The sequence below is a fragment of the Myotis yumanensis genome, unplaced genomic scaffold (assembly GCF_028538775.1).
Source record: "Myotis yumanensis isolate MYYU_CA2020_CCGP unplaced genomic scaffold, mMyoYum1.0.hap1 SCAF_19, whole genome shotgun sequence".
NCBI classification, from domain to species: Eukaryota; Metazoa; Chordata; class Mammalia; order Chiroptera; family Vespertilionidae; genus Myotis; species Myotis yumanensis.
The window spans coordinates 1037569-1059420 of NW_027223770.1; the positions used below are offsets into that span (position 1 = coordinate 1037569).

At 51.1% G+C, this 21852-nt stretch overlaps 1 protein-coding gene across 1 annotated transcript in view; it reads left to right on the forward strand.

Moving 5' to 3' along the window:
* Positions 1-21852, forward strand: part of TECTA (tectorin alpha) — a 111279-nt gene that overhangs the window by 12486 nt on the left and 76941 nt on the right. The window contains exons 7-10 of the mRNA XM_070399891.1: positions 819-1231; positions 11315-11885; positions 14064-14656; positions 16073-16646. Coding sequence (XP_070255992.1) covers positions 819-1231; positions 11315-11885; positions 14064-14656; positions 16073-16646 — 2151 coding nt within the window. The remainder of the gene's footprint in view (positions 1-818; positions 1232-11314; positions 11886-14063; positions 14657-16072; positions 16647-21852) is intronic.

The following is a 21852-nucleotide window of genomic DNA, read 5'->3' on the forward strand; positions in this document are numbered from 1 at the left end:
AGTGTGCAGGAGGCAGCCAGTCAATGATTCTCTCATCATTGATATTTCTATCTTTCTCCCTCTCACTTCCTCTCCGAAGTCAATAAAAATATATTTTTTTAAAAATTAACACATCCTTTGAAACCATTCTGCTCCCCCACTTCAGACTCCTCCCGACTAGATCCTGTGGACAAGTTCTGTCCACGATTCCGTCCGTGATAGAGGCCGAAACAGGCGGGGAAGCATGGGACTAGCAGGGCCTGGAGTGAGAGAGGACCACGTTTGTAGTTGTAAGTTAGTGTCTGCAGGATTTATGAGCCTTGGAAGGTGCCAAGCCAGAGGTCAGCCCTTTCTAGAATCTCCTCAGGAAGACGGATTTACGTGTGTGCATTGACTCCTGGTGCTGTTGACATTTTCTCGCACATTCTGGGCCCCACAGATGGCTGAGGGAGCCAGCGAGCAGGGTTGCTGTCCCTGGTGAGCCGGCCTTCCATGGGGAGGAAGGCCCACTCCCGAGAGCCAGCCTTTCCTGTGGACTCAGACAGGGTGCCTTTCCTCGAATGAGGCTTGCGCACCAGCCCAGAAAGGGTCACGCCAAGAGCTTCGGCTGGATACAGACGGACTCGCGTGGACCCTGGCTTCCCCACTGAGTTGCTGAGTGATCTTGGAAAAGTGACTCAGTTTCTCTTAAGCCTCACCCCTCACTTGTCAGGGGAGGGCAACAACACTTACCCCTAAGGTGCTGTGGTGGCGTAGAGGGTGTCACACCGTCCAGCGCTGGGCCCAGGCCTGCGCCGATGGAGAGCCCTCGGCAAACGCGCTCTCTGTCGTTGTGGCAGGGCAGTTCCTGCGGCGAGGGGAGGTGTTCTGGGAGGACCTGAACTGCACCATCAAGTGCCGCTGCCTGGACTTCAACAATGAGATCTACTGCCAGGAGGCCGCTTGCAGCCCCTATGAGGTGTGCGAGCCCAAAGGCAAGTTCTCCTCCTGCAGCCCCGTGGAGACCGGCACCTGTGTGGTGTTCGGGGAGCCGCACTACCGCACCTTCGACGGCTTCGTCTTCCATTTCCAGGGCTCCTGCGCCTACCTGCTGGCCCGGCACTGCATTCGGGCGGCCCACCTCCCCTTCTTCAGCGTGGAGGCCAAGAACGAGCGCCGGGCCGGCAAGGCCGTCTCCACGCTGAGGGAGCTCTCCGTGGAGGTGAACGGCTACAAGATCCTCATCCCCAAAGGGAGCTACGGGAAAGTCAAGGTGAGACACCGCCACTGGCGCAGGGCGGGCGCGGGCTCCCTGGGAAACTCTCCCAGGCCTGCTGCTCTGCTGGGGGCTGCCGGTACCGCAGGGTGCACGGCTCTCCCTGCCTCACAAAGAGCTTGTAAAATTCTTGACTGAGTTACATGTTGTGAGGGAGCTGCCCTGGCTCCCTCGTTAACACAGTGTCTGTCTGCTGTGCATCTTAAAGTGCATTTATAGTCCTGTTTCCCGCTAAACACCGGGGCATGCGCGTGCGCGCGCGCGCGCGCGCGCACACACACACACACACACACATGCAAGCGCAGGAGTAACTGGGGAGAGAGTAAGTTTAGTTTCTCATGGACCTGGTTGAAAAGTGGTAGCCATGTGGCCACTCCGTGGAGATGGTGTGAACACAGTCATACCCACCACCCAGTGCAGGCTTTGATTGACAGTCCCCACCACCCATCCCGTTGCTGCATCCACAGAGAAACCTCCAAGCAGATGGTTGTCTCAGAGGCGCCCTGCGAGGCGCCGGGAGGGCTGTGGCCTCCGCAGTCAGCCAGGCAGGGAGAGCCCAGTTCCGCTGCCCAGACAGCAGAGCCCCCCTGCTCCCGCCTGAAGCCAGAGGCCCTGCTCTGCTGGCCTGTTTGGTAAATGCAATGGCCCTGCCGCTGTCCCGGGTGCAGGCAGGTGCAGTGACGCAGGAGGCTGCGTGAGAGGCCACAGCAGCTCCTCAATGTGTGGGGGCCCCAGCTTTCATGTTTGTTTATGAAGACTCATCAAAACCAGATATTTATTCAAGTAACAATAACCAAGACCCCGAGAGGTTGATGGCTGAAATCACGTGCAGTCCTTAATCCCCCACCGGGGAGGTCATCACAGAGGTCACCGAGCAGACCTGACGCCAATGCTGGGATTTCTTTCTTTAAAAAAAAGTGTTGTGGTTCAAATGGATGCAACATGTTCAACGAGAGGCAGGACGGAGGAGCGCATGCCGCTTCCTGGCCTGCCTTCCTGGGCCCATGGAGCCAGCAGGTCCTCGTTGGAAGGGCTTTCTCACCGGGGCTGCTGCTGGGCTAGGCTCCCTGGGGCAGTCTGTCTTTTCGAGCAAAGGGAGGAGTCAGGCGGCGGGGTGAGAGTCCCCTGGGAGTTCACACCTTGTTGCCTAGCCCTGTGGGCCCTGTGCGTGTCCTCGTAGATGGAGGCTCGCATTTTCCAGCTGGAACGGGCTCAGTAGCGCCCCCTACTGCTGCATTCTGGGGTGAGGGGCATAACATCTGCAGCAAAAAGGAGCTTCATGCTTTCCCACTCTCCTTTCTGAAGGAGATTCTTTCTTGCTCACAGTCAGACTTTTTTTTTAAGAAGGAAAGAGCCAGCAGCTCTGCTGACTGCGCGCTCTTTCCTATCGTCCGGGTGTCGGGCAGATTCCTAATGTCCTGTAGCAATGGGAGGCGTGGATGTGAATGTAAATGTTTTAGAAAGAAAAGGTTATGTGACTCCAACTGCAAGCTAACAATGGCTTCCTTTTCCTCTTGCCAAATGGCTTCCAAGTTTCTCTGAATAAACCTGCTCTTCGGGGGCGGCTGCTGGGCGGATGGCAGAGCGCCCACCCGGGTGAGGTGGGGACAGGCAGGGAGAGGGGCAGGAAGCAGGGAGAGTCCCATCCGCCTGTGAGACAGCGGACTTCTTCAGACACGGGGGCCAGGCTGGGGCGGCCTCCTCTCTCCTCAGAGGGAGGGCCTGCATCTGTCTATGGATTTCCCCCTTTGAACTGTTCTCAAGTAGCAAAATAAACAAGGTCGGCTTCTATGTGCCAGTGGGGACCAAAGGGAGCCAGCCGGAGGCCCACAGAATAAACACCGCCTTCCAGCTAACCCTCCTCGGTTTCCCCGCCCCCCACACCCCCACCCAGGTGCACCCGAGGGCTCAGGCTCTGGGAGAAGCCGAGGCCAGTTAGCATCTGGTGGAGAGGATCTGGGCCGGGTCAGAGCTGCTCAGCACCTGTGCCACGACGGCCACTGAGTGGCCTTTTTGAGCTTTATTTTCTCTTTTGGTAGAATGGGTGAAACTGTCGAGGAGGCAGGACTCTGGGGCTGGAGGGTGGATGTGGCTCCTGTGCTGAGCCCTGGGGGGAGGGAGCAGGAGAGCAGAGCTGTGAGCAGCGGCCGAGAGCCTGTCCCCTCCCTGTCCCTTGAGCCCTGGACCTTACTCTCCTCACCTGCAAAAGAGGGAGGTGAGTGGGACCTTCGGAGGCTGCCATGAGGACGAACTAGAACGACCACACATGCGATTTCTCGTACAGAGCTTGGCACGCTGTGGCTGCTCAGTATTTGCTCGCTCCCACGTTGACATCGCCACCCAAGTCTCTTTCCATTCTAAGCCCTACGCTTGGACTTCTCTCCTAACCATGTCTCGGCCCACATGCTGGGAGAGACACCCCCAAACAGGGAAATGGTTAGAATACTGGGAGAAGACTAGAGGCACAGAGGGGAGATTCACCAACCACTGGTTAACTGAGAGTTGAGGGCTCTGGGATATGTAGATGGAGGAATGAAATGCGATCCACCATCCATGGGGGTGGGGGTGGGGGGTGGGGAGAGTTCTCTGGGAGTGCCGCTCCCAGCACTGTGAGCTACAGACACAGGGACTTGTGTGAGAGAATGGGGTGCATGAGCACTGATGCCAGGAAAAAGCTGTCAGCTGGCGATCCCAGCGCCTGTGGTGGGCCTGGGACAGAGTCGGCCTGCGTGGGGCAAGACCCAACGCAGAGAAGCTGGGGGACTGTGGCAGGACCCAGAGACTCTACCTGTGGTGCTGCTCCGGGGAGGCAGACCCTACCCTCTGTTAACAGACGCTTCTGTGAGAGAAGAGCATTAGTAAGGGACATGCAGCTGACCCTTTCCTAGTGGAGTCTTTATGGGTTTTGGAATTAGGGTGATGCTGGCCTCGTAAAGAGAGCTTGGAAGTCTTCCCACCCCGTGATTTTTTGGGGATACCTTGAGGACGACAGGTGCTAGTTCTTCTTTAAATGTTGGTAACTTGTGAAACCATCTGGTCCAGGACTTTTGTTTGCTGGGATTTTTTTTTTAAATTACTACTTCCATTTCATTAGTTAATATCAGTCTACTCAGGTTTCCTAGTTCTTCCTGATTTTGTTTTGGAAGATTGTATTTTTCTAGAAATTTGTTCATTTGGGCCAGTTTATTGGTGTATAGTTGATCATTGTCTTTTCTTACTATTCTTTGTATTTCTGTGATGTCAGTTGTTACTTGGCCTCTTCATTTCTGCTTTTATATATTTGGGTCCTCTCTCTTTGTTTCCTGATGAGTCTGGCTAAAGGTTCATCAAGTTTATCTTTTCAAAGAACCAGCTCTGGTTTCATTCATCTTTTGTGTTTTTTCATGTCTATATTATTTATTTCTGCTCTGCTCTTTGGTATTTCCTTCCTTCTACTTACTGTGGGGTTTTTATAGTTCTTTTAGATGTATGGTGAAATGGCTTTTGCAAGATTTTTCTTGCTTCTTGAGGTAGACCTGAAATGCTATGAACTTTCCTCTCAAAACTGTTTTCACTGTGTCCTATAGATGTTGGGTTGTTGTGTGTTCATTTTCATTTGTTTGCTGGTCATTTTTTATTTCTTCTTTGATTTCACTGGCAACCATTGAGCATGCTATTAGCTTCCATGTGTTTGAATGTTTTTGAGGTGTTTTTTTTTTTATTGTAGCTGATTTCTAGTTTCATGCCATTGTGATCTGAGAAGATGCTGCATATGATTCCAATCTTCTTAAATTTGGTAAGACTTATATTGTGTCCTAACATGAGGTCTGTCTTTGACGACGCTCCATGTGCTCTTGAGAAGAATGTATATTCTGTTGCTGTGGGATAAAATGTTCTGGAAAGATCAATTAAATCCATCTGATCCATTGTGTCCTTTAAAGTTGCTGTTTCCTTGTTGATTTTTTTGCCTCAAAGACTTACCAGTGATGTCAGCAATGTGTTAAAGTCCTCCACTGTGGCTATGTTGCTGTCAATCTCTCCCTTTAAGTACTTCAAGAGTTTTAAAAATATATATTTTTTAGGTGCTCCTATATTGGGTACATATGTGTTTACCTAAGTTACATTCTGTTGTTGGATACATCCCTTTAGTATTATGTAGTGTCCTTCTTTGTCTTTTGCTATGCCCTTTGTTTTGAACTCTGTTTTCTCAGATATACTAGTAAGTATTGCTACCCCTGCTTTTTTTTTCATTTCCAAATGCATGGAAAATTTTTCCCATCACTTCACTTTCATCCTGTGTGAGTCTTTTGTTATGAAGTGAGTCTCTTGTAGATAGCATATATATGGGTCATGTTTTGTTATACATACTGCTATGGATTGTTTTGTTATCCACACCGCTATATGTTTTGATTGGATCACTTAATCCATTTACATTTTAGCTTATTATCCATGAGGACTTATTTATTATCATATTTTCTTTATACCTATATTCCTCTCTAATCGTATTTCTTCTTCTTCTTAAATAGTGACTTTAACTTTTCTCACAATGCTAGTTTGGTAGTAATGTACTCCTTTAGCCTTTTTTCTTTTTTGGGGGGGGTCTGGGAAGCTCTTTATTTCTTCTTCAGCTTTTAATGATAGCCTTGCTGGATAGAGTAGTCTTGGATTCAAGTCCTTGCTTTTCATTACTCTGAGTACTTCATACCAATCTCTTCTGTCCTGAAGTGTTTCTGCTAAGAAATCATCTGACAGTCTCATGGGAGCTCCCTTATAGGTAACTGACTGTTTCTCTCTTGCTGCCTTTATGATTTTCTCTCTCTTTAAACTTTGCCATTTCAATTATGATGTGTCTTGGTGTATGTGTCTTGGGTTCATCTCTTTTGGTTACCTGTACCTCTTGAACTGGTATGAATTTTTCCTTCACCAGGTTAGGGAAGTTTTCTGCCATTTCTTTTAACAGGTTCTCTACCCCTTACTCCTGTTTTTCTCCTTCTGTTACTCCTATCATGTGAATGTTGTTATATTTCATGTTGTCCCAAAGTTCCCTTTTAACCTATCCTCATTCTTTTTAAATCTTTTTTCTTTTGCTGCTCTGGTTTGGTGTTTTCTTCTCTCTTGTTGTGTTCCAAATCACTGATTCAGTCCTCTGCTTCATCCAACCTATTCTTTATTCTTTCTAGTGTATTCTTTATTTCAAATATTGTATTCTTCATTTCTGACTGGTTGTTTTCCACGATTTCTATGTCCTTTTTCATGCTGTTGAAATTCTTACTAAGTTCTTTGAACATCCTTATAACCATTTTTTTTTTTTAAATCTGTGTCTGGCAAATTGCTTACCTCTATTTCATTTAGTTTTTTTTTTTCTTTTTTTTCTTTTTTGGGATTTATCCTGCCTTTCCTTTTTGACATGTTTCTTTGTTTCCCTGCTTTGGCTGCCTCTCTGTGTGTTTTTCTTACTGTGTACGAGGTAGATCTGCTATCTCTCCCTCTCTTGATAGTGTGGCCTTATGTAGTAGATGTCTTATGGGACCCAACGGTGCAGTCCCCTTGATCATCTAAGCCTGGTGCTCTAGAAACGCCTCTTGTGTGAGTTATGTGAGCCCTCATGTTGTTATTGAGTCTTGATTTCTATTGGCCTGTTCGCATGTGGAGTAAACTTGGGCTGGTTGACTGTGAGGGTTGACCCCAACCACAGTGAAGGAGCTGTCAAGCAGGTGCTCATGACAGGAAGCAGAATTCACCTCAGCATGGTCTGATGCCTGTCAAGATCTCCCTTTGGATATCCCACCTATGAAATTAATTGGATTCTACTTTGATGTTGTCTGAAGCTGGCCACTGGCCTTTGGGAGGCACTTTGGTGGTCATGTCAGTCACTGCCTGTGTCTAGTCCTGGAAAACCTGTTTGGAGTTACAAAGCTATTTACACTTTGTGGCTGCCTCTGCTGGGCATTGGTGTGTGTGGGAATGACCAAACTGCACATCTAGGTTGGTTCCACCAGCACTGAGCACGTGGGCAGATCAGCAAAAGTCCCAAACACCGCGAGATCTACCTACACCTGCCTTTGCTTGCCGGCTACCTGTTTGGCTCGGTCTCTGAAAGAACTTCTGGTGAAATTCGAGTTGCATAGTGCAGGTTCTCAGTGAGTCACCAGACAGGGGTGAGAAATGTTCACCAAATTGATACAGTCTCAAGCTCAGTGCCAGTGCTGGGTCTGAGGCCACTCAGCCAAAGTCCCAGGATGCACCAAGTCCAGCTGCTGCCTGCCATGTGCCCACAGACCTTTGTGCTGGGGCAGGGTTTCAGGGAGTCATCAGGGTGATGCCAACGGAGTTTATCAGGCCCAAACAGACCGAGATTTAGCCATGTGAAGGGAAGCTCTGCATGAGTCAGGTGAGGAAAGGAAATATGATGGCCTCCATCCTAGAGTCACTTAGCTCAGTCTGTCCCAGATTCTCCCAGGAGTCCTAGGCTGGTAGGACAGTGCCACCAGGAGGCATGAAGGTGGGGCTAGTGCAGTGGTCGGCAAACCGTGGCTCTCGAGCTACATGCGGCTCTTTGGCCCCTTGAGTGTGGCTCTTCCACAAAATACCACGTGCGGGCATGCATGTACAGTGCGATTGAAACTTTGTGGCCCATGAGCAGAAGTTGGTATTTTGTGGAAGAGCCACACTCAAGGGGCCAAAGAGCCGCATGTGGCTTGCGAGCCGCATTTTGCCAACCACTGGGCTAGTGGATCTTTTCAGAGGGTGAGGTGCAGATGTGGCTTGGGGAAAGGTGGGGGTGGCCCTTGCCCCACAGCCACACAACTCAGTCTGTCTTGGATTTGTACAGACCTCCTGGGCAGCCCATGCTCAGCAGGGTGTGGTGACCAGGAGTCGGGAGGGTAGGGCTAGCAGATCTCCTATGAAAAGCAGGCGCCAGTCAGTTTCACAGGAAAGTGAAGAGAAAGTCCACCACCCAAAGCCACACTGCTCTCTCACTGACACCCCTTGAATATGTCCTGATCTCTACACCTGGGCCCAGGCAACTGACTCCTCAGCAGGGCACACGCTCTGTCGGCTGATGCTGCAAGGAGGGGAGTGCTCCACCCAGAAAGTTGGTGTCTGTGGTGTGGGAGAGGGACTCAGCACTGGGATCTTGGTGGCCGTCCCTTCAGCTCTCTCCCCAGAGCCACAATCCGCAGTCTTTCTTCACAAGACTCTAGTCTGCTTCTCCCTGAGCCCAAGGTAAGTGGCTGCAAATGAGATTTTGTGCACTGGCCCTTTAAAAGGGCGCCTGTGTCTCTAGCAGACTCCCTCTCTCCCTGGCAGACAGGCCCCTGCTGCTTTTCACAGCCAGATGTTATGTGGGTGCCTCATCCCAGCTCTGGGGCTGTGGGCTGGGGAGCTTGGCTCCTCAGGGGGAACCTTTGTACCTGAGATGCCCCTCAGAATCTCAGCCACTGCCCGTGAGAACAGGGCCAGCCCTTCATGTGTTGCCACCTTTCCTACTGTCTCGATGTGGCTTTTCTGTACATCCTTGGTTATGAGACTTCTGTTCAGTTGGTTATTTATGATGATTGCTCTAGACTTCAGTTGTAGTTCCAGTTTGGTCCTGGGAGGAAGTGAGTGTAGCTGCCACCTACTCTGCTGCCATCTTTGATCTCTGGACAACTTATTTCTTTTTTTTTTTTTTAAATATATTTTATTGATTTTTTACAGAGAGGAAGGGAGAGAGATAGAGAGTCAGAAACATCGATGAGAGAGAAACATCGATCAGCCGCCTCCTGCACATCCCCCACCATGGATGTGCCCGCAACCCAGGTACATGCCCTTGACTGGAATCGAATCTGGGACCCTTCAGTCCGCAGGCCGACGCTCTATCACCTGAGCCAAACCGGTTTTGGCAAGGACAACTTATTTCTTGAGTATATTTTTCTTGTCTCTTTCTCCCCTTAAGTATAGAGACAGAGAATTGCACATGATAGTGCCATGGTAACTCTTGGGAGTGATCTTGGACAGTCTGTTGTCTCACCTCCTAGACAATTCAGAAGACCCTTATCCTTGTCTGCCAGAAATCAGCTTGGGAAGCGTACATGCACTTACAGTCAGTTCCACCATGGACTTGCCATTCAACCTCAGCCCATGAATGTGACCTCTGTAGGTTCTAGGCATGTTAAGTGTGAAAGAGAAGACAATTCACTCTCCTGTTGGAGACTTAATCAAGCCACCTGCTCAAGTGAGCCAGACTTTTGGGCCTCACTCTTGATTCTCCCCCCATTTCTCACTCCTCACTACAAAACCCCACCAGCTCCTGCTGAGTGCACCCCATGACTATCCCTCTTTCTCCATGCAATTCCGCCATCACCCCTGGGTTCCAGCAGCAGTTGTCCATCTGGTTGCTCTGCTTCTAATTTTGACATGCATCGTGTGTCCTTCATGCTGGCCGGCATGGACTTTCTGAAATGCAAGTCTGACTGTGTCATTTCCTTTTTCTAAACCTTTGTGGACTCTCCTTAAAGAAGAGAAATGCAAGTTTTTTGGGTTTCATTTCTGTGGGATTTTGTTTGGTTTTAAAGCACGGCTTTAAAGGCACTCCAAGGCCTGTTTCCAACACAGAAGCCCAAGCCATTTTCTAAACATGGAAGTCAGATCATGTTGATCCTTTGCTCTAGGCACCCTCTTAACTTCATCTTGCTCAAAGCCGAGGTCTTCACAGTAGCTGAATGGCTCTGCCTGTTCTGGCTGCTCTTGTCTCTTTGGCATTATCGGCCATCGCCTTGCTCTCCCCATTACTGTCACACCGGCCCCTGAGGCCCTGGGAGTCCCTGCACGCTACCCCTCAGGGCCTGGCTGTCCACGCTTCATGAGCCACTTTCACCCCAGATGACAGCATGGTTTGCTTCCTCCCCTCAGACGTCCCTTTCCCGGCGAAGTCTTCCCTGATGACCCTATTTGAAATTAGAAACCCTCTTTCCTACTACTTTTGACCCACGTTCCCTGCTTTATTTCCTGCAGAACATTTTTCTGACATACTTACATATTTTTTCCTGTTTATTTTGTTGTTGTTGGTCTCTTCAACTGAAATATAAGCTCCGCGATGCAAGGATTTCCACTTGTTGGTAACCCCCGGCTTTAGGACAGGGCTTAGTACCCAGAAAAGGCTGAGTTGGTATGTGCTGAGTGAATGGGCCACGCCCCCGTCTCCAGCTTCATTTCTGTCTACCCCTTCTCTCTGCTGCCCAGTAACAGCCCGATGCCCATCCCACCTGCCTTTATTCTTTTATCCCAGAATTCCCTGCCCCCAGCCTTTCTTTGGCCACTTCTGTTTCTCTTTAAAGACCCCGGTTAGACTTGATTCCAACTGGAAAGCTTTCTATGGCTTCCTCAGGCTGGATTACGTATTCATGTTCTGTTCTCCCATTGCATCACCTATTAACACATACTTCAAACCGTGTATTATAAATACCATCCCTGGCCCTCTTCCCCGGGGGACTGAGCGCTCGGGAGAGGCAGGGGCAATCCTCTTTTTTATTCCTTATTTCTCAACTCCTAACACAGTGCTCACATTTGTTGTTGTTGAATAATCCTGATACCAGGAAATGACAGGGCAAAACAGCTGGAAAATAACACTGGGACAGTCTCAACACTGCGTCATGGAGAGCAGTTTCCAGCACGCCGTCAGCGGGAGGAGGGCCTGGAGTGCTGAGTGCACTAAGGGTGGAATGGAAAATAGTGACTCCAGCTAGGATTTAAAGATTGGATTTAGAGGAATAAAGAGGGAAGATGAGGCAACTAGTTTTTCAAGAAGAGACTTGAAGCTAGCTAGCCCTGGAGCCAGCAGGAAGAGTGACAACCACCTGGACCCCAAGAAGTCCAGAGTGGCACTAGCAATGTGCGTTTGTCACAGCTTCAGGGTCACCCAGTGCTCAGCCGGCCCACACCAGCCTGGCCTCGAGGGTTCCCCAGGCCTGCACCTTCCTAGGAAGCCAGCCCAGAGCCCAGGCAGTGGGGCACCGTGCTCCCTGTGGCGCTGAGTCACCTGCCTTCCCTTCCTGACACTGGCTGGAACCAATGCCCGGCCCTGGCTCACCTACCTTTTGCTGTCATTGTTGTTGGCAGGTGAATGATCTAGTGACTTCTTTGCCCATCACCTTAGACTTGGGGGCTGTGAAAATCTACCAGAGTGGCATGTCCACTGCCGTGGAAACAGATTTTGGGCTCTTAGTGACGTTTGATGGCCAGCACTACGCCTCCATCTCCATCCCGGGCTCCTACACCAACTCCACGTGCGGGCTCTGTGGGAACTACAACAAGAACCCGCTGGACGACTTCCTCCGCCCGGACGGTAGGCCGGCCATGTCTGTGCTGGATCTGGGAGAGAGCTGGCGAGTCTACCATGCTGAGTGGCTATGCGACTCGGGCTGCGTGGACAACTGCACCCAGTGCGACACGGCCACCGAGGCCCTGTACTTCGGCCCCGACTACTGCGGCTTCCTCAACAAGACAGACGGGCCCCTGTGGGAGTGCGGCACCGTGGTGGACCCCACGGCCTTCGTGCACAGCTGCGTGTATGACCTGTGCAGCGTGAGGGACAATGGGACTCTCCTCTGCCAAGCCATCCAGGCCTATGCCCTCGTGTGCCAAGCCCTTGGCATTCCGATCGGAGACTGGCGCCTCCAGACTGGGTGTGGTAAGCTGACGTCCTATCCCACTAGGAGGACAGGGAGAGGGCTCCTGGGAAACCTCCTTGTTAGGATTGTCCAACAGTGGAGGTGAGGTTGAAATATCACAAATTATAAAGAATGAACTGGCCCTGGCCAGTTTGGCTCAGTGGATAGAGCATCGGCCTGCAGACCAAAGGGTCCCAGGTTTGATTACAGTCAAGGGCACGCACCTCAGTTGCAGGCTTCTCCCCGGCCCAGGCCCTGATCAGGGCACGTGCAAGAGGAACCAATCGATGTGTTTCTCTCACATCGATGTTTCTCTCTGTCTTTCCCTCTCTCTTCCACTCTCCCTAAAATTCAATGGAAAAATATCCTCAGGTGAGGATTAACAAAACAAAACAAAAGAAAGAACGAAGTGTAAAAGGATCTTTACGTGTACCCCACCTGATACGATAGCCAGAAACTACTGATGAGCCAAAATGGTCTGGGAACATGAAAGGCGTGGCAGGAATGCTTGGTGAGGAAGGCCCTGCAGCAGGGGGGCGTCCCAGAGTCCAGCAGGAGGGGCTTTCAGAAGTGCAGGTGGCTGCTGAGTAAATGCAGACATTGGCCGTGTGGTCAAACCAGCCTTTGGTCAGTGACGCACTTCCCACAGGACCAACAGCCTTTGTCCCCGGCTCGCTCTCCCCCACGTTCAGCCCCTTTAGTTCTGTGTCTCTTGCTCGCAGCTGACCTGCTGCTGGTGGTGGAGGAGGCGGTGCCAGTGGAAGCAGGCAGGCCAGGGAGAAGCCCTTTTGCTGAAATGCCCGTGTGAGGCTGGGCCCAGCAGCGTGGGGAAGCGGTTTCCTTTGAATTACCCTTTTGGACGAAGCATTTTGTACCATTTAGTTATCTCGTTTTTCTTTCCTTCTGGCCCACTTAAACCCCGCCTCCTTTCCTAGTTATGCAAACTTTTAGAAAAAGCAAACAGAGACAAGCCACCCGGAATTTTGTTTCTTTCCTGGTCCTTGGTTTTCTCCATATGAGGAAACAGGAAATTCTAATCCATGCATTTGAGAGTGCTACGGAGGTGAGAAGATTTAAAAATGTAAGTTCCAAGGCCAGAGTGAGATTTTCATTCACCAGTATAGGTTGAATTCACATCCATCACCATGTATCAGATTCATTTCTTTGAGTACCGGTCACACCACTAAGACAGAGGGTACTCCTTTTCCTTAAACTGGCCAGTCTATTATGTCTGGAGCATCCAAGTTCTGATTAAACTTAAATTGAATTTGGCGTTTCTTTGATCCTTTTATAGTCCAAGAACATCCAAACTGCCAACCAAATTCTTGCCTAGAATGACTATTTTGTCCAATGGTACTACTTTCCACATTTCTCTCTCTCCTCTCTCTCCTTCTCTCCCTCCCTCCCCCTTCCCTCCCTCTCCCTCTCTCTAAGGTCAGTGGGGGATGAATCATATTGAATTAAGGAGCTAGTTTATCAGGCCCTTGAGCCCCTGCCTGTTGGAATCAACCCAATCAAGACGTTTACATAGACTCTGATATCCTTAAAGTGAGAACGGACCGTCTCTAAGGCCAGAGGGGCCATCAGACGGCACTGGTCCTACTTGCAGCCCAGACACAAGTCTGTGCAGATCGCCAGGCGCTTCCTTATTCCCCGTGTGCCAGAGGATCCATGGTCCCAGTCTTCTTTGGTCTCTGTTAGGAATTTGATGTTTTCAAATTACTTCTCTAACAGTTACTTTTTTTCATTTCTCCTACAAGTTGAATGTATTTCCTCCTAAGAATGGGCCATGCCCTTTAAAATCAGAACAACTTATATGCCCATCAGTTGAAGATCTTAAAATAGTTTAATGGTTGTAGGTCACCAAACAACAAATCTATGTTGAATAATCTACAGTCTGGTTAGGATGGAAACCTGCCGTTTAATTTCGGTCAAGATGGTGGGATGAGAGCCAAAGTCCACAAGTGCGTCCCCAGGCTCCATGGTTACTAGGGAAGCAGCTGAGTTTGTTTCCACAGACACAGCCTCCAGCTTCTCTTCCTACTCGGCCCTCATTCTGGGAGTGAAGTGGGAGGAGTGCTTTTCCTCCAGGCTCTGGTGCATGTGGCTCCTGTGGCCCCTGTGCATGCATGTGGCTCCCAGCTTCATCCCCCAGGTCACTGACCTTGCTGTCCTACTTTCTTCTCTCCCCACACCAGTATCCACGGTGCAGTGCCCCAGCTTCAGCCACTATTCTGTGTGCACCAGCAGCTGCCCAGACACGTGCGCGGACCTCACGGCCTCACAGACCTGCGCCTCGCCCTGCACAGAGGGCTGTGAGTGCAATGACGGCTTCGTCCTCAGTGCCAGCCAGTGCGTCCCGCTGCACGAGTGTGGCTGTGACTTCGACGGCCGCTACTACACTCTGGGGGAGTTCTTCTGGGCCACGGCCAACTGCACAGTGCAGTGCCTGTGCGAGGAGGGCGGCGACGTGTACTGCTTCAACCGGACCTGCCGTGCCGACGAGGTGTGCACCGTGGAGCAGGGCCACCGCGGCTGCTTCCCCCGGCGCGAGACCGTGTGCCTGCTCAGCCAGGACCAGGTGCTGCACACCTTCGATGGCGCCGCCTTCGCCTTCCCCGCCGAGTTCTCCTACACGGTGCTCAGGACCTGCCCTGAGCAGCCCGAGTACTTGGAGATCGACATCAACAAGAAGAAGCCCGACGGAGGGCCTGCCGGGCTGCGAGGCCTCCGGATCCTGGTGGCCAACCAGGAGGTCAAGATCGGAGGGGTCGGGGCCTCGGAAGTCAAGGTAAGACCCCTGCTGCCCGAGGGCTTCCTGGAGTCACAGGCTGAGCGTGTCCTTCAGGTTTGCCTGTTTGCCTCCAACCAGGAGTGGATTCTAAAAAGTCAGTGACTCCAAAAATGCAAACATTGTCTAACTACGGGCACCGAATAAGAGTCCACTAGGTGGAAAATGGAGGGAACAAGAGAGATGTAGCAGGACCAGCTCTTCAGAATAGCAAACACTCATAGGACCTGTCCGATGCGCCAAGCACTACTCTAACTAGTATCACATTTATTTATTTTAAATATGTTTATTTCAGAGAGGAAGGGAGAAGGGAGAGAGAAAGAGAAACATCAATGATGATAGAGAATCATTGATCAGCTGCCTCCTGTAGGCCCCACACTGGGGATCGAGACTGCAACCCAGACACGTACCATGACAGGAAATCACACTGTGACCTCCTGGTTCACAGGTGGATGCTCAATCACTGAGTCATGCGGGCCAGGCAGCAGTACCACATTTAATCCTATCAAGTATATTTTATTATCCTCATTTTACAGATGAGAAAACTGAGGCACAGAGAGGTTTAGTAACTTCTTCAGGGACACACAGCCACAAGAGTCAAGCCCAGGCAGGCCCTGTCCTATACTGACTCTCCTGTCTATAACAGGAATCTATATAGGGTGAGGCAAAGGGTGCCCACCACGGCACCTCTTGCCCCTCGGACCTAGTCTAAAACACCCAGGATTAGGCATCTATACTTACAGATGATTAGTTCTAGGAGGAATTGTAGGAATAATCTAGTGCAGCTCCTCTTTTCTACATAAAGATCCCAACAGGCTACCTCAGAAATGGGGCCTCACAGGTACGTAGTGGTCGAGCTGGAGTGACAGGAGGGGTGGGGGAGCGGCTCCCTCCTCCCAGTCCGACATGCATTTCTTAACATCACATGACGTTTCATTTAGGAAACAGAAGGGGAAGCAACACAGCACAGGACATAAAACACACCCACAGATGAAAAGGACTGTGTTTCATTCCTACTGCAGGGACTCATTTATTAAAAGAACAGACAGGTGGATGGACAGCAAGATAATGAGATACGCACCACATGCGGGGGCGAGGGGCACAGGCAAAGCCAGGCCCAAAGGGGAAGGGAGGAGCCGGGAGCTGGGGGAAGGGGCTCTGTCTGTGGACAGGCGGCTGCAGCCGCGCGGGGAGGACACCTTCGCCCATTTCCCTTTGGTTTGGGGCCAGCTGAGCGTCCGTCCCTAAGGACATACACAGCGAATGTGCTGTGTCAGAGGGTCCAGCAACACAGCAACAAAGGCACAACGATCCTCTGTGGGTCCAGCTGCCTGTCTGCGGCTCCTGCAGGGCTGGCTGGTCCCGCCCGGCCTCTGGCCCCTGCGCCGGCACTGACCGCTGGGCCTGCTCTTGCAGGTGAACGGCCAGGAGGTGGAACTGCCTTTCTTCCACCTCTCGGGGAAGCTGGAGGTTCACCGGACCCAGAACAGCACGACGGTGGAGTCCAAGGGCGTGGTTAGCGTTCAGTACTGGGCCACGGGGCTGCTGTACGTGCGCCTGTCCACCGTCTACTTCAACTGCACCGGCGGCCTGTGCGGCTTCTTCAACGCCAACGCCAGCGATGAGTTCTGCCTCCCCAACGGCAAGTGCACGGACAACCTGGCCGTGTTCCTGGAGAGCTGGACCACCTTCGAGGAGATCTGCAATGGCGAGTGCGGGGACCTGCTCAAGGCCTGCGGCAACGACTCGGAGCTGCTCAAGCTCTACCGCAGCCGCGCGCGCTGCGGCGTCATCAACGACCCGTCCAACAGCTCGTTCCTGGAGTGCCACGGCGTGGTCAACGCCACCGCCTACTACCGCACCTGCCTCTTCCGCCTCTGCCAGAGCGGCGGCAACCTGTCCGAGCTCTGCGACGCCGTGGCCCGCTACGCTGGCGCCTGCAAGAACGCCGACGTGGAGGTGGGGCCCTGGCGCACCTACGACTTCTGCCGTAAGTGAGCTCGGGGGCGCGGGGGCGCGGGGGCGCGGGGCTGCGGGGCTGCGGGGCTCTCTTGGGCTCTTTCCTGCCGAGGGAGCTCCAGGCCCATCTGATTCCTGAGCACCTTCCGGAGTCGGAAACCAATGGTTCGACACCTTCAGTTTTGTTCCCAATTGCACAGCAGCTCTTCACTGCGAGCCATTCGCCAACAGATTTTCAGAGTGAGTGGACGAGAGAGGGAAATATTGACGGCATCAATTGGTTGCCTCTTGCACGGACCCCAACCAGGGCATGGACCCCAACCAGGGCCTGGGCCAGCGAGGAGCCTGCAACTGTGGTACGTGCCCTTGATTGGAATCGAACCCGGGACCCTTTGGTCTTCAGGGGATGCTCGATCCATTGAGCCAAACCGGCCAGGGCACAATTAGCCACCTTTTGGCTGGCGGTTTTATCTAGCAGAGCACACATCATGGCCTAGGACGAGGGCGCTTTGTGGTCATGGTTCGCATGGTGCCTTCTCCCTTGGCAAGGAAGGTCCAGTTGTTGCCATAGCAGGTGGCCAGTCGGGGTGCTTTTTCGGAGTAGAGATCGCGCTGTTCCCTGGGGCACACTTGTCAGTGGCTCCTTGGAGAATCTCACCTTGCTGGTCCCCAGGGTCTCTGACCCTTCTCCGCAGGCAGTGGCAGGAATGGTCTCAGTTAGAACAATTGCTGGGATCACCTGACATCAGACACTCTTGGTTCTGTGGGAGCCACTGGGAGGAGTCACATGGAAAATAGGAGGAGTGCAGGGAGCACCCACCCCTTTCTCACCAAAAAGCTGGGCCCTGAACCAGAACCAACGCCACCGTTAAGATCCCATCCTCTACATTTCTTTATTTCTTTCCGTTTTATTTCTTCCTCCTGAGGCTTGTTTATTTTTAAATATTTTATTTTGAAATAACCTCAATTACAGAAAAGTTGCAAGAATATGTATATACCTTAAACCAGACTAACCTAGTGTTAGTATTTTGCCCCATTTGCTTTTCATTCTCTCTTACTCTCTCTCTCCACTTGAAAATAAGTTGCATGCATCATGCCCTTTTGTCCTAAATAATTTAGTGTTATTTCCTTACAATAATGAACCTCATTTACAGAATCACAGTTAGGAAAGTTAATATTGATGTCATAATTTAACATCCACATTTCCTTTTTAAAAGTGGTGCAGTCGTGTCCTTTATGCTTTTTTATCCCCTCCATGCAGACCCAGTCCAGGACCGACGTCGCGTTTAGTTTTCCTGTCCCTTTCGTTTCCGTCCAGCTGGACGATTCCTTGGCTTTGTTTGCCTTTCCCGACATTGTCGCTTTTAAAGAACACAGCCTCCCCCTTTTAAAAGTGGAATGGCCCCCAGCTGGGCTTGGTATTTTCTCATGAGGTTCTGCGGTGATCCCCACGCAGACTCCTGCAGCAGGCGTGTGCGTTTTCTCCCAGCATCACCGCCACCAGGGGCGCACTCTGTTCCTCTCGTGGGTGACCAGCAGATGGATACCCTGATGTTGTCAAATGTCTACACTGTGGTCATTATGTCTTTTCTCTTGCAAATCATGAGCAATCTGTGAAGAGACACTTGAAGACCATGCAAGTATCCTGCATGTCATTGCACCCTTCACGTTTCAGTGTGTGTCAGCCGGTAGCCATGGTTACTAATGGATGGTTTCCAGCTCCATCCCTCTCTCCTTCTCTTTGTCTGCCCTTCATCCATCCATCGGTCTACTTGTCTCAGGCATCTGTCTCTCTTATCAATATAGATACACAGATCTCTGATTCTCTTAATAATTCATATCTTATATTACATCTATCAATAACTTTACTGTTAAAGCTGTTCCAGTCTCGGCCTGTGGAAGCCCCTTCATGTTGCCACCGATGTCCTTGGGGCATGCCTCATTCATTTCCTTACTTTCTGCATAAAAAATATTTCACACTCATCTCTTAACCTCCCCAGTCCTAGACTAGAATCTACCATTAGTCCAAGAAGCCCGGTTCCTTTTGGTGGGGAATGTATTAGAAAACAAGATCTGGGTGAAGCTTACCCATTGCTATTGGAGTATTCTTGCTTTATCTCCAAGCCTTTCAACAGAGGTATCTTAGAACTAAGAACTAAGACACACGCGCGCACACACGCACACGCATGCACGCATGCACGCACACGCATGCACCTCTATTTAAACCTCTGGTTTCTGAGCTTTGGAAGTTGGAGGTGCACAGGGAGTGCTTGGTGGCTGGGGTCTCAGGAAAGGGCGATGTAAACCTGGTGCGCCTTACCGCACTTGGGAGGAGTTGGCAGCAGATGCTGTGAGTCCTGAAGCTGGAATTCGGGGTGCGTGCTCTTTCCATAAAGCCACCCACAGGGAGAAGGGTTCTAAGGTTTCCACTGACCAGCACATCTAGTCGAACCTTCTAATACGCCCCCAAAGCCTTCCTTTTAACCCACTTCCTCCTACTCCTCTGTGCCGTCTCCAGTTTATCTAAGACACTCTCTGTTCTTGCTCCAGTCCACATGGCATGGACTTGCTGATCTGCCCCAGGCCAAGGACACCTTGCTGCCAGGCTATGTCTGTGCCATCTGTTAGATGGGAGCTCCCACCCAGAGGGAGTGCTCCTGGGCTGTGGGTGCTGACAGGACAGCCTGGTGGCACTGTGTGTGAAGTGAGTGCAGCCAGAGGGTGAGGGGTTCTCTTTTCCCAGACGTGATGGCTACTCACCACCCCTAGCTGGGCCTGCAGCGCTGGAGGAAGCTCTGGGAAGCACCTCTTATAGAGAGAGACGTTGGACAGAAGCCTGGTTTCTTGGGGCGAAAGGCCATGATTCAAATGAGAGATGTCCTCTAGGATGTCTCGTCCAGACCTGGGGGACATGGGTCTGGTCGGGAGAACTGGAATGTGTGCCCTTGATGAAGCACATCCCTGGGTACTGAGGGGTTCACCTGGCGGGGTCTTGCAGAATGGGGGTTAGGTCTCCCTTGGATTTAGAGAGACAACCCCTGCTCAGTGCTTAGATACTTCGACCAGCCCTCTTGTTGAAACAACTCCCAGAGGCATTTCAGGGCCAGGGGATGTTTATTGCTTACGTCGGTCTGTCCCGGGCTTTCAGACAGATCCAGACAACAAGGTAAGTCATGAAACGTGAGCCATATAGATGTCATGTGATTTGCTGTCACCATAAACCTGTAGTCAGTGTTATAACATTCCTAAGTTAGAGACAAATGTGAAGATCCCTCCTACAGACATATTTAATCAGTGATGAGCCAGATGTCAGCTCCTCCACTGTGTGGAGGTGTGGTCAGGGTGTGCAGGAGGCCTTCAGCCAAGGAAAGAAGATGATTCTGTCAGCACTTAGTGTGGGGCTGCTGAGCTGGTACTGTGGGCAGAGCTCTCATTGCCATCAAGTTAATTCTCAGTATTCCCCTTCATGTCCCTGGGTTCTGAGACACTATGAAGGAGTAATCGTGTGCACAAGAGCTCAAAAAAAGTTTCAAAGGCAAGATCTTACTCTCCCAAGAGACAGTGGGGACTTTTCACAGGTTGTTAGAGTACATGGACTGTAGGTAGATTTCTTCTGTGCTCCTGGATTTGTCTCTTCCCAAGTCAAATTTTAACAAACTAAAATAATACAGAGAATGGGAAGGTTACCTGAAACTTCGTGATGAGCAGCGTGTGCCGTATTATTTACTAGAGGCCTGATGCATGAAAATTCATGCAAGAGTAGGCTTTCCTTTCCCCGGCTGCCGGTACCGGCTTCCCTCTGGCACCCAGGACCCAGGCTTCCCTCCTCTGGCTGCCTGCAGGCACCTGGGACTAGGGCTGCTTCCCTCCTCCAGAGGCCTGCAGGTATCCGGGACCCAGGCTGGCTACCCTCCGGCCCCAGCTTTATCAGGAAGGATGGCCAGAATGACGTCCGGAGGACATCCAGTCTAATTAGTATATTACCCTTTTTTTATTATAGACTAGAGGTCCAGTGCATGAAATTTGTGCACTGGTGGGGGGGGGGGTGTCCCTCAGCCCAGCCTGCACCCTATCCAATCTGGGACCCCTTGGGGGATGTCTGACTGCCGGATGTCCAATTGGGCCTAAACCGGCAGTTGGACATCCCTCTCATAATCCGAGACTGTTGGCTCCCAACCGCTCGCCTGCCTGCCTGATTACCCCTAACCGCTTCTGCCTACCAGCCTGATCACCCCTTAACCACTCCTCTGCTGGACTGATTGACACCTAACTGCTCCACTGCCAGCCTGGTCACCCCAACTGCCCTCTCCTGCAGGCCTGGTCGCTGACAACTGCCCTCCCCTGCAGGCCTGGTCACCCCTACTTGCCCTCCCCTGCAGGCCTGATTGCCCACAACTGTCCTCCCCTGCCGGCCATCTTGTGGTGGCCATCTTGTTCCCACATGGGGGTGGCCATCTTGTGTGAGGGTGTGATGGTCAATTTGCATATTACATCTTTATTATATAGGATGTGCTGAGTTCTGTGACTCAGAGACTTGATCTATTACAGACGCTTCTAAGCAGAAGTGCAGGTTGAAATAAAACGTGGAGAATGGGTAGGATTCAGCTTTGTGAAGGCTTCCGGGGGCTGTCTAGGTGGGGAAGAGTGTGAGCAGGGAGGTAGAGGTGACTGTATGCAGAAGGTGAGGAGGAGGTGAAAGAAGCCAGAAGGCAGCAGATAAGAGAGATGAAAGGCAAAGAAGAAAAACAATCTGTAGAGTAAAAATACCGTCACAAAGTCTATCCATAGTCAAAGGAAGTGCAAAGAAGGGAAAGGGCCTTGACACTCTACTGTGGACCTATTATATTCGCTTATTGATCCTCAGAACAACTGAGCTAGGTGATCATTGTCCTTATTTGATAAAATCAGAAGCTGAAGCTCAGGGGCAGTATCCACAGCACTTGTTCTGTCCTGGGTCTTTGAGTCAGGAGACTTAGCACCGGAGATCTGGATTTGGATCTCTCCCCAGTACTTCCTGGCAGATTAAATTAAGTCACTGAACTTCTGTTTCCTCATGTATAAGGCAGGATGATGAGACTTGCCTTATCTTCTGGGTTATTGGAAAAAGTTGCACCGAAGTGCCTAGGACAATGGCTGGGATGTAGCAGGAGCCCAACATAGGCTCACAGAGAGCTAAGTGCCCTGAAGGAGCACATGGGTGAGGGGTTCACTGAGCCTTTGATGACCTCAGATGAGGA